Source organism: Helianthus annuus, chromosome 13, assembly GCF_002127325.2.
Source record: "Helianthus annuus cultivar XRQ/B chromosome 13, HanXRQr2.0-SUNRISE, whole genome shotgun sequence".
NCBI lineage: Eukaryota > Viridiplantae > Streptophyta > Magnoliopsida > Asterales > Asteraceae > Helianthus > Helianthus annuus.
The window spans coordinates 158,676,645-158,689,407 of NC_035445.2; the positions used below are offsets into that span (position 1 = coordinate 158,676,645).

The 12,763-nt window shown below is 35.3% G+C and overlaps 1 protein-coding gene and 1 long non-coding RNA gene across 2 annotated transcripts; both read left to right on the forward strand.

Moving 5' to 3' along the window:
- Nucleotides 1-6,622: 6,622 nt before the first annotated feature.
- LOC118485511 lies at nt 6,623-8,058 on the forward strand. The gene is made up of 3 exons (XR_004876450.1): nt 6,623-6,858; nt 6,955-7,027; nt 7,795-8,058. It is a non-coding gene; the product is annotated as an uncharacterized LOC118485511 (long non-coding RNA).
- A 111-nt stretch (nt 8,059-8,169) lies between these two features.
- Nucleotides 8,170-10,969, forward strand: LOC110899964. The gene is made up of 7 exons (XM_022146859.2): nt 8,170-8,743; nt 8,813-8,936; nt 9,016-9,240; nt 9,323-9,454; nt 9,727-9,876; nt 9,953-10,156; nt 10,599-10,969. Exons 1-7 carry the CDS (start codon nt 8,487-8,489, stop codon nt 10,707-10,709), a joined length of 1,203 nt encoding a protein of 400 aa, XP_022002551.2. The 5' UTR covers nt 8,170-8,486; the 3' UTR covers nt 10,710-10,969.
- Nucleotides 10,970-12,763: the final 1,794 nt, after the last annotated feature.

Genomic DNA, 12,763 nt, shown 5'->3' on the forward strand with positions numbered 1-12,763 from the left:
GCAATCTGGATAAAAGTCATAATATGATAAACCTGTATGAGCCTTAAGAAACTCACATTACATTGGTTGGTTACACAGCAAAGAACCATTTTAAGCTCCATCATTCTAAATTTGGTATAAAAGTTGTGTACTTACAAATGGTATCTTAGAAGCTTTATCATTCTGAGTAGCCATCAATCCAAAGATTGCAAAAATCCCAATCTACCACATAACCAACCAAGAGCTTCATACTGAAATCAAACATAACTTCAATGAGGTCAACACAAAGGGATAACTAAACTAAATTGAAAAGCACGCATAAAGTATTACCTTTCTAATAGTTTTGGCTCTACAATTAATACACGGTTAAGAAAACGGAGTTCCATTGTACCAAACCAGCTCATAGCATATAAACAAATAGTTGGTGGGTGTCTTTAACCAGATTACTTAGAAATAATCGGCGAGCAGACCCATCACATAAAGTACAACGTATGATATGAAATGAAATATATCAAATATCAAATAATAAATAACAAACAAAATCCAAAGATTACAAACTTGATTCCATTATGGATTATTGCTGACAAAAATTTGGGGCTGGTTAAATGCGAAAAATCAAAAGAATATCATTAAAAAAATCGAAAATAAATAACTTCTTTACGGGCAGCCAAATGAAAAGGTGTTGCCCCTTTACCATCTCTAATATTCACGAATCTTAAGAATCCCCTTAAAACCTTAATTTAATTTATAAAATTCAAGTACAGATCATATAAAAGTATCATAAGTCCTTGAAATTACCTTAAAGTGAAAGAAACCTAGCCATCGCCGATGTCGCCAATGCTCTAATCGGAACCCAAACATCACCACTGGATGGATGGCTCCAACCACCACTTGTTTCCATCGTCTCTCTCTCTCTCTCTCTCAAGCTTCAAACTTTTCTGAAGATTTTAGGGTTTCTCGATGGACGGCTGAAAGGAAGGAGAGTAACCAACACCACAAGTTTCATAGGATTGTAAGATTAAAAGCTTAAATAATCGATGTAAAAAACAATAAACATACCTGGATTCAATTCCACTGGTTACACTTTAGGGATTCCATTAATCGTTTTGAAATCGCCAGGGAATCACCTCACCTATATGACAATTAGGGTTTTTGAATGATACTCATGATATCTCCATGAAAGAAAACGACAGGGAGAGATGTTCAGGAGGATTAAAGAAAAATTAGGGTTTTAGAATGATATGGATGAAAAGCGTGTCTAAGAAGCCGCGTGAAAGGAAAATAGAGGAAAAGAGAATGGCGCCCAAAGATGAATTCTCTGGCCAAAGAGGGTGTCCACATCATCAAAATGATTGGCTAAGAATAGCCCTTGTGCCTAAGGAGAATTCATTTAGTATAAAATTAACCGTCTCCGGCTAACACGATGCTCACAGAAGCGCCCAATTAACTATCTCTTCCTAAACATCTAAATTAGATATTTCTTAAGCGTCTCCAACCCGAACCATATTTAATATGACAAATATGATCTATTTACCTATATATGAATCGAATAGGGCTATGTTTATCAAAAACAACTGAAATTCACCCAATGTGTAATCATACCTTCAAAACCGTTTTGTAATTCAAAATATATGGAACTATTAGTGTAACCTCCGCCATGCCTACATTAGGAACCGATTAAAACTCCACGTGAGCTTATATAACTTAAGTGATACATTAAAAGCTTTAACTGTTATTATTCTTCTAATAACTGAGCTAGACACATAAACATTACTGACTCACAAAACTCTTTACTTTAATTCTTTCCTTTTCCCATTGTTTATAAAACACTCACCCTTATTACATATAGTCAACATGATCTATTCAAGTGCAGGTACCTGATAGTCTTCATGCTTCCCAAAGAACATTTTCTACATAAATGAGGAGAACCGAGCAATCCGAGTTCCTGTTGCAAGCTGCAATGAAACATCATTTTAGGATCACAAATTATTCTTCTTTTGATCCATGTCAACCAAAAAATAAAAGGTAAAATATTAAGTATGAACTATTATCAAAATTGTTACTTACCATTATAATGGTAGCATTAGGATCCTTTGGCATCAGCAAATTACACCAAACGTCTTAATGAAACAAAAAAGCAAGCAAAAGTTTACACTCAAACTTAACGATTGTAACCTCTGCCATGCCTGCATTAACTTTAACAAAGATATAATGAATAAAGATTAAAAAAAACGGTCATTTAACTTGGGGTTGGTGTAAACAACAAAATTATAAAAATAAAAAGTGTTTATAGTGAGGAATGCCAGCTGTCTTCGCATTTACATAATAAGGTTTTAAAATAAAACATGAATACCAAATGTTTGTTAAGCCGGTTAATGGATCAAAACCCATTTAGACTAAATTTGTAGGCAACTGAAGCATCCTCTCAAATTCAAATTAAGCACTTAACCATTGTTAATTTAAAATTTGTGTCGAAAATCAACAAATTATTCAAATAATAACATGAAATTGTGAAATCTAAAAAAAAAAAATTCAGCCAAAAGGTTTCTAAAGAAGCAAAGATCTTAAGTATCACTTAAAAGCATAACTATATAATAATTATTTTCCTCTAAGACGTATCAAAGCCGATCACCAGTACCTTATCCGCCATTGAAGAGGCGGCGGCTAGGTCTTCCAGACATCACCAACGCTGCAAAAAAGAAACTAAAAACACTGATACATACCTTATACTTCAACATGAACTCTTTGTTATTGAATCCTAACTTCCACCGTATGACGTGTGCGTTCCCAATTCGGGGGATACTGGGAACCATATGGCTGACATCATCAAATCCACTAACAAAAAAATTCAAGTGGCTTCGTATTGTCATTTACGTTCCATTAGAACCGTGAAAATTAGAAAGTTAATGTTAAAAAGTTTAATACCCATATCAATTTAAGTTGAATATCAATATTGAATTAAACCTAAGGCAACAATGGAAAAAAAAAACAATCCTAAGAAACAAAACCACAACTCGCCTGCTACACGAACACATAGTTATGTAGAACGCGCGAACCGAAGATAATCAAAGTTTTCGATATGAATAGCATAGCATTCGAACACTAAATCACGCATCATTTCATTGATTTGGTAAAAAAAACATGAGAGAGCGAACCTGATACTTTATTCCAAGCTGATACGTGAAACGGACAATTGAGATTGAAAGATTGTGTGTGGTTTAGTACTTGAGTTAATGAAGAAGATTATGGAACTTTTGGTTGTATGAGGCGTCATGCCTTCTCTCCAGACGTAAACAACTCTAGCAAAACAGGCCAAACATTCAAATTATGCCTTTATTTTTTTATTTTAAATGAACTGAATCTTTGTAATTCTTGTGGTTGTCTAGTCTAAAACATATAACAATCAATCTCAAACTGTTTTACAACAAATGCATCATATACTAATCAATATTCATTCAAATCCTTGTTAAACTCTACCATATAATCTATATTCATTCAAATACTCAACCTACATTTTTAAGAATTGAGCATAAGAAAAAAAAACAATAAACTTACAAAGATCAATGTTAGTAGTCCATGCTTCTACAAAGATCTATCTTCACCGACTAAGCAAGTGTTAAGGTCTGGTGCAAACATTAATAAAGAAAAGAATCATTAAGAAAAACACGATCTATAGATCTAACATTATAATATCAAGTTCGGGAAATATTTAAAAAGAGTTAAAGAGTTGACTAAGTCAACAAAATCAAACAAAAATAGACTTACCTGCAGCTATAAAATTAACTGTCTCCGGCTAACATGATGCTCACAGAAGCGCCCAATTAACTATCTCTTCCTAAACATCTAAATTAGATATTTCTTAAGTGTTTCCAACCCGACCCATATTTAATATGACAAATTTGATCTATTTACCTATATATGAATCGAATAGGGCTATGTTTATAAAAAACAACTGAAATTCATCCAAGATGTAATCATACCTTCAAAACCGTTTAGTAATTCGAAATATATGGAACTATTAGTGTAACTTCGGCCATGCCTGCGTTAACTTTAGCAAAGATATAATGAAGAAAGATTAAAAAACGGTCATTTAACTTGGGGTTGGTGTAAACAACAAAATTATAAAAATAAAAAATAAAAAGTGTTTATAGTGAGCAATGCCAACTTTCTTCGCATTTACATAATAAGGTTTTAAAATGAAACATGAATACCAAATGTTTGTTAAGCCGGTTGTTTAAGAAGACAAAATGAATGGTCTAGCTAGTTCTGTAATGGATCAAAACCCATTTAGACTAAATTTGTAGGCAACTGAAGCATCCTTTCAAATTCAAATTAAACACTTAACCATTGTTAACTTAAAATTTGTATCCAAAATCAACAAATTATTACCAGAAAAAGTGCATTAATGCGGTGATACCAAACGCTCTCTCTCAGATGGTTTGCCAGCAACACAACTGCCTTTAATTATTTTGATCGCGACATCTGAACCCTTCCATTTCCTGTGATAAAAAGCTCCATATGTACCAGATCCTAACTCCCTACTTCCTCAAGATCGTCATTTCTAATAATTTGGTGAAGAATCTAAATCAAACTACTTATAGATTATATTAGTTTTGCATAAAAGTTAATATAGATAAGGGTTAGAAGTACCGGTAAACCCCTAGCAAAAGCTTTCTCCACGACCTTTATCAATTCAATCTTTGTTTTGACTTGGGTGTCATTGTCAAAATCAAACTCTAAATCTGCAGGTGCATCCTATAAAACAAATACAATATTAAACAAACTTGGTTTTATAATCTAAAAATCAACTTTATGCATTTTAGGTTGCTGACTATAGCTTGTATGTTCAGTAAAGTTGCGATTGAGTAATAGTTTGGTATGTTCAGTCAAACTTGTATATTCCAACATAATCCCCCTCAATTACAATAAACAAAAGAGAAAAGTGTTGGCAAGCCGTGTTTATAATTATCCCATCAGACCTGCTACCCAAATTGCATGACCAACCCAGTTTCCCCGGTACCTTCACAAAGATTTATACATTCCTTTATTACTTAACCCACTTTGCATGCGGCCCTAAGTACACACCTTAAACTTTCAAGATATGCAAATTGCTAAAATTAGTTCAGAAATTAACATCATTACTGAAAACTATCTCACCTTCATATGCTCTTTGTGGTTATGTTGCTTATTTTAAAAAAATACACAAAAACATTAGCAACCAAACTACAAACAAAAAAAAGCTTCATCCCACATGTTAAAATTTGAAAATCAGATTAGTGTGTTAAGTACGAATAGCCGTAATCAACCACCTTAGAATTCAAACTCAACGGTGATAAGACAATCGCTTTCTCAAGTTCTTTCAAGGCCTGAAGGATTCAGATGCAATGTCAGAACATAACACAATAGAACAGATGCAATCTGGATAAAAGTCATAATATGATAAACCTGTATGAGCCTTAAGAAACTCACATTACATTGGTTGGTTACAAACAGCAAAGAACCATTTTAAGCTCTATCATTCTAAATTTGGTATAAAAGTTGTGTACTTACAAATGGTATCTTAGAAGCTTTATCATTCAGAGTAGCCATCAATCCAAAGATTGCAAAAATCCCAATCTACCACATAACCAACCAAGTGCTTCATACTGAAATCAAACATAACTTCAATGAGGTCAACACAAAGGGATAACTAAAATAAATTGAAAAGCACGCATAAAATATTACCTTTCCAACAGTTTCGGCTCTACAATTAATACACGGTTAAGAAAACGGAGTTCCATTGTACCAAACCAGCTCATAGCATATAAACAAATAGTTGGTGGGTGTGTTTAACCAGATTGCTTAGAAATAATCGGCGAGCAGACCCATCACACACTACTAGAAATCTGAAAAATTCTGACCATTATTTCCGACAAAACATATTTGGTCGGAAAATTCCGACCATTCTTCGGCAAATTACCGACTAAAATTAATACCTGGTTTTTGTGACTAATTTCCGACAATTTACCGACAAAAAAATTATGGTCGGAAATTTGTAGGAAACTTCCGACTAAGTTCCGACAAAAAAAAAAGGAAAAAAAGAAAAAAAAAAGTTTCTTGGAAATTGGTCGGAAAACTTAGAATGTGATATAATGCAAATTATTTATATAGTACCTTTATTAAATGATGCTTATCATCCTTAGTTAATACAACTTTGTTATATTTTGTATTTCAAAAGATAATAACATGTACATTCATAATATAATTAATAAAAATATGATTACATTTAAATTTTTATATGTTTGACAAAAAAAAGTATCGTTTACATGATACAAAATATTAATCTACGCTAGATATGTGAAAAAAAACTAGCATATATTTATTTTCATTTGACATATTTTTGGCCTTAATGTGCATACAATTATTATTATTATTATTATTATTATTATTATTATTATTATTATTATTATTATTATTATTATTAATCTTTAAGATTAAAAATAATAATTATTAATATATAATTTTATACTATTTTCCAGCAAAAAGCATGTTTCCTATATTCCCGCCCAAATCCCAAGCGCCCTTTCCAATTTTTTAGATTTATCCCAAAATCCCAAATCCCACCTTTTTACACTTCCTTTGTTCTTTAAGCTGATCCAAAAAAAACAAAACCCTAGACACCACCAAAACATCCTCTCTGCCTCTCCTCTCACAGCCAAGCAGATCCCAAAAAAAAACCCTAGCCACCACCAAAGCATTCTCTCTGCCTCTCCTCTCACCGCCGGCCAAATGAAGCCAACACATACCTCTCTACCACTGGTGACGACACTAGAGAATGTAGAAGGAAAGTATTGAGAGTTTGCACAGCGGAGGTGTGGTCATCTGCATCACTTCCGTAAGGTAAATCACACAAACCCTCTTTCGATTCCCCTTTGTTTCAATGAATAAATATGTATTTGTATGTATGTATTTAAGAAACCCTCTTATCTGCTGCAGGACATCATCACAAATCACTTTAGCTATAGTTTTAACATCTTCACTATCTTCTTCCCCAACCTGATTTATAAAGGTAAAACCCTAATTTATTTTTTACTATAAAAATACCAGTTTACTCTTTGTGTGTTCATCTTCATTAGATCACTTGAAGAAGATTTCAAAGTGGTTGTGGCAATCAGATGGCTATTTATTTCTCAATATGTATGTTAAATTGTGCGATAAAGTATAGCCGTAATTCTGTTTTTGCATTTTATTTTCATGCTAGTCTACCTATATGGTTTTCTTATTATATATGATTTTATTTTGAATTTATGTGACTATTAATTAATTGTATGTATGTGTTATTTGGTGAAGATTGTTTTACTGGTGGGGACAAAACTAGAAGTGATAATAACAAAAATGGGATTAAAAATAGAAGAAAGAGGAGAAGTTGTTAAGGGTTATACAGTAAACTATCATCTACCTTTAAGTGTTCTCAAATGTTGATACTTTTATTTGGGTTTGGTTGTTTTAGCTTTTTTTTTTTTTTTTTTTTTGCTGTTGCACAGCACTTTTTTTTCATTTTTTTTTCCTGACGTTTGTGCTATTTTTTCTACTATACAGTGCTGTTTTGTCTATTATTTTTTGCAGTTTCATACTAGGGGTAGATGTATATCATCTTTTGCTAGATTTGTTTGATGCTGATTTGAATTGGGGAATTGCTTAAAGTTAGAATCAAGTATTAATTTGACTGTTTTACACTTGCAGAGTTGATTCGAAATATATATATATAATCACTATCATACGGTTTGTTAGTTAGATATTACTTTATTTTGACCGTTCATGTTTTTTTAAATGTAGGTTTTTGGCAGCGATAACTGATAACCTATATAATGACCGGGCGTGGACGTGTCCCTTCTCCGGGGGATGTATCAAAAGGTGGGCGTGGACGTGTACCTTCTCCAAGGGATGTATCAAGTGGTGGGTGTGGACGTGTCCCTTCTCCGGGGGATGTATCAAGTGGTGTGCATGGGCGTGGGCGTGGGCATGCATCTGTCCCTAGTGGTGGGCGGGGGTTGGAGTCAGGTGGTGGACGTGGGCGGGGTTCGGAGTCCGGTGGTGGACGTGGGCGGGGTTCGGAGTCTGGTGGTGGACGTGGGCGGGGTTTGGAGTCCGGTGGTGGACGTGGGCGGGGTTTGGAGTCTGGTGGTGGACGTGGGCGGGGATTGGAGTCCGGTGGTGGACGTGGGCGGGGATTGGAGTCAGGTGGTGGACGTGGGAGGGCGTCGGAGTTCGGTGGTGGACGTGGGCGGGCGTCGGAGTCCGGTGGTGAACATGGGAAGGCGTTAGACTCTAGTGGTGGACATCAGCGGGGGTCGGAATCTGGTGCTGGATGTGGGTGGGCATCAGACTCCAATGTTGGAGGTGTGCGAGCATCAGGAGCTAGTCATGGTCATGGAAGGGGCAAGGTTTTAGAGTTGAGTCCTGGGTTTAGTAGGACATTAGGTCGAGGATATGCTGGGAGTAGTAGTCGTACTGGTAACGCTGATCCCATGGCTGACATGCAGGGGGCATTACGACGTCAACTGAGGGCATTTCGACGTCAAAACGAGGACATCCACCATGAGGGTTATGAGGGATCCGAGCATGGGTTTAACACAGTTAGAGATCATGCCGAGTCTGATGATGGTGGTGATTATCATGAGGACACAAATGAGACTCAACTTGCCTCTAATGCTCAAAATGCGCCTCATGCAGCCGCGCCTCATGATCACCCTCAAAGACAATTTATCTTCCGGGTTGGGAAAAGGTATGTTTTTTAACATTTATATTTAAGTTGTCATCATGTTTTACTTATTCAATTATTTCAATATTGTAGGTTTGCGAACGGTAAAGTTCATAGGGCGATCAGAACTTTATTTAACGAGTGTTTTGATGGAGCTTGGGCAACATACAGAGAAGTCCCTACGGAACTAGTCGACCGCATGTTTGATCGATTTAGGGTACTACATCAGTTAGTGATTTTTATATATTATCCTATTTTGTTTTAAGTTTATATTAATAACTTATAATTTTTTTAAGACACGTTTTAATTGGGATCAAGCAAATGATGAAGCCATTAGAGAAGGATTCGAGAATGTGCTAAAGCGTCGTTTCGCAGACATAATGTCGGATTACCGAAAGGAATCAGCAAAGAAGGCTAGGGTAGCTGGGTATGATTTCCCAGATGATAGGCTTGATTTTGAAGCAATGCGTAAATTTCCTCCTCGCTTTGTGCACCTTGATGTATGGGATGAGTTGTGCATGGTAAGTGAGTTAATACATTATTGTTTTTGTTATAATTTACTGCTTTTTATATTATCATACATGTATTTCTACTCTTTTATAGGGTTGGAACACAGAGGCGTGGCGAAAGAAGTCTGAGAAAGGGAGAAATAACCGTAAGAAAGTTGACAATGACGATGTGATATCTCGACATACAGGGGGGTCTAGGGGCTATGATGAACACCGCATCATCTTGGTAAGCTAACTGTAGTTATTAAAATTTAGAAAAGAGTCTGAGAGTATTTTCAAAGTTTTGCTTGTTGCTTTATTTTTAATCCCTAAAACTTTATTATTTTGTACCTTTGAGTTTTGATGTTATTAAAATTAAAAAAAAAAAAAAAACAGTGAGTTTTCTCAAAATTTTGCATGTTGCTTTTGCTTTTTTTAACCAACTGATTAAATATGAACATAGTTTACAAATATTTATAAACTTCAGTGATTGTTTTTACTTTGAATTATGTTTTCTAGGAACGAGCATTAGGCCGGCCACCCACATTTAGGGAACTCTTCCTTGCAACCCATCTTACCAAAGAGTCGAAGAAAGATTTTTGGGATGGATTGTTTGATGAAAGCTTGGAGGGGGATGAGTTTTGTACAGCTAGATCCAGATTAGCATATGTAAGATACTGTATATTTTTGTATATTTATTGTTTTAACTTTTAGTATAATATCAACCGTGTTTTTATTATTGTAGGAGGCATACGACAGATCCATGGTCGAGAAGTACGGGGAAGACGTCTTGCTACATCCGGTCGGTGATGCTGATTTGTGGGAGCGTGCGCAGGGAAGGAGTGGATTTGGGATAGGATCTTCGGATCCACGTTTCATCGTTAATGGCACGCCATCATCATCATCTGGGTCTGCGTCCTATGCTGACTTCCAGCGCTCACAAGAGCAGGTATTATTATAAATAATATTATATATGGTTATCAGTTATATTACACATAACATATATGCTATTCTTTATCATTTTGCTAAGTAATAATTTATATTATAAATGATTTATTCATTTCACTTTGGTTCACTTCGAGTCAGGCGGGCTGCCGGGTCAGGGTGGGTTCGAGTCGGAATAGACCAATTTAGAAAAAATGTTTATTTTTGGTTCGGGTTAGGACGGGTTTGTTTGAGACTAAGTTCATGCCAGTACAGGTTATATTGGGCTGCAAAATGGGCAGTTTTGGATTATTTTAGGTGGGGTTAGTTATTGCATTGAGGTTGATCGGGCAGCCCTACTCAACATGGCATAAAATTGACCAAAATTAAGATCCAAAGTTAGTTACATGGGCTTGGTTTCTGTCTCTATTTTTTACTAATATTATGTATTTTAAACAACTTTGAAGGTGCAAAACTTGCAATCTCAAGTGGATATGTTGCATAGCCGAGTTGAAGAGGCACAACAACAAGTGAGAGAAGAAATGAGAGAAGAAATGCAACGATTGCCGAGCTATTGAAACAATTTGGTAATCAAGGCAATTCTCCATCCTAGTCTAGGTTAAGTCTATTGTCTTTTGTGGTTGAACTTCCAATTTGACAAGCGTATCATATTTTGTGGGGAACTTGTAATTTGACAACGGTGTCGTATTTTTGTGGATAATCTTGTAACTTGATAACGGTGTCGTATTTTGGGGATAATCTTGTAACTTGATAACGGTGTCGTATTTTGGGGATAATCTTGTAACTTGATAACGGTGTTGAATTTTGTTGTTGAAATATGTGAGATGAATATGATATCATATTTATGTTGTAAATAGGAATTTATAACTTTTTAAGCAGGATTTTATTATTTTTTTTAAATTAAAATAGTTTGGTCAGAAAATAGTAGGAAAACTATTACTAATTTGAATCGGAAAATGGTCGGAAATTGATCGTTAAAAATGATCGGAATTATGTCGGAAATTGTAGTTACAAATTAATCGGAATTTTGTCGGAAAAATGTAGTCAGAAATTAGTCGGAAGTTTGTCGAAAACATCATCGGAATCTTGTCGGAAACTTTTACCGAGCTGACTTTTTCCGACTAGACCTTTTTGTTAGAAAGTAGTCGGAAACACCGTTTTCCGACCAAATTCCGACAAAAAACTTGGTCGGAACTAGGCGTGTTTTTTAGTAGTGACATAAAGTACAACGTATGATATGAAATGAAATATATCAAATACCAAATAATAAATAACAAACAAAATCCAAAGATTACAAACTTGATTCCATTATGGATTATTGCTGACAAAAATTTGGGGCTGGTTAAATGCGAAAAATCAAAAGAAATATCATTAAAAAAATCGGAAATAAATAACTTCTTTACGGGCAGCCAAATGAAAAGGTGTTGCCCCTTTACCATCTCTAATATTCACGAATCTTAAGAATCCCCTAAAAACCTTAATTTAATTTATAAAATTCAAGTAATTCAAGTACAGATCATATAAAAGTATCATAAGTCCTTGAAATTACCTTAAAGTGAGAGAAACCTAGCCGTCGCCGAAGTCGCCAATGTTCTAATCGAAACCCAAACATCACCACTGGATGGATGGCTCCAACCACCACTTGTTTCCATCGTCTCTCTCTCTCTCTCTCTCTCTCTCTCTCTCTCTCTCAAGCTTCAAACTTTTCTGAAGATTTTAGGGTTTCTCGATGGACGGCTGAAAGGAAGGAGAGTAACCAACACCACAAGTTCCATAGGATTGTAAGATTAAAAGCTTAAATAATCGATGTAAAAAACAATAAACATACCTAGATTCAATTCCACTGGTTACACTTTAGGGATTCCATTAATCGTTTTGATGAGAATCGCCTCTGCTAGAGATTAATCAGTGACAATCACAGATGTATGAAATTGCCAGAGAATCACCTCAACTATATGACAATTAGGTTTTTGAATGATACTGATGATATCTCCATGAAAGAAAAGAAAACGAAAGAGTCAGGGAGAGATGTTCAGGAGGATTAAAGAAAAATTAGGGTTTTTGAATGATATGGATGAAAAGCGTGTCTAAGAAACTGCGTGAAAGGAAAATAGAGGAAAAGAGAATGGCGCCCAAAGATGAATTCTCTGGCCAAAGAGGGTGTCCACATCATCAAAATGATTGGCTAAGAATAGCCCTTGTGGCTAAGGAGAATTCATTTAGTATAATAGATAGATTATCCTCAAATCTAAATTGTTAATTTAATATATTTTAAAACAAAATACCTCTCTTTCTGTAGGTCCAGGTTTCGGGACCGAAACCGTGATTTTATGTTTATGTTCAAAGATGGAAGAGATAAGAGAGATGATAACCAACAAACTTTGTATTAATCCGGTAGTAAACATTACAAGTCGGCCCGGTTACATGACAACCGAACTAATACCAAAGAAGTATACATCCGGGGAGAAACCAAGTGGTGATTTCTCCCGGTGAGGTCTCAGACCTCCATTCACTCTCTAGCACACACTTGTGCTCTCACTCTTGTGTTGCAAATGACAAAGTGTTGATATTTATACCAAAACCAGCTGTGCACGGTCGAAGGATCAGACAG

Coding starts and splice junctions, on each gene's coding strand:
- LOC110899964 (XM_022146859.2), top strand. CDS start 8,487: ATGGCTGACATGCAGGGGGCATTACGACGTCAACTGAGGGCATTTCGA. Junction 8,744..8,812: donor ATCTTCCGGGTTGGGAAAAG/GTATGTTTTTTA, acceptor TCAATATTGTAG/GTTTGCGAACGGTAAAGTTC. Junction 9,455..9,726: donor ATGAACACCGCATCATCTTG/GTAAGCTAACTG, acceptor TATGTTTTCTAG/GAACGAGCATTAGGCCGGCC.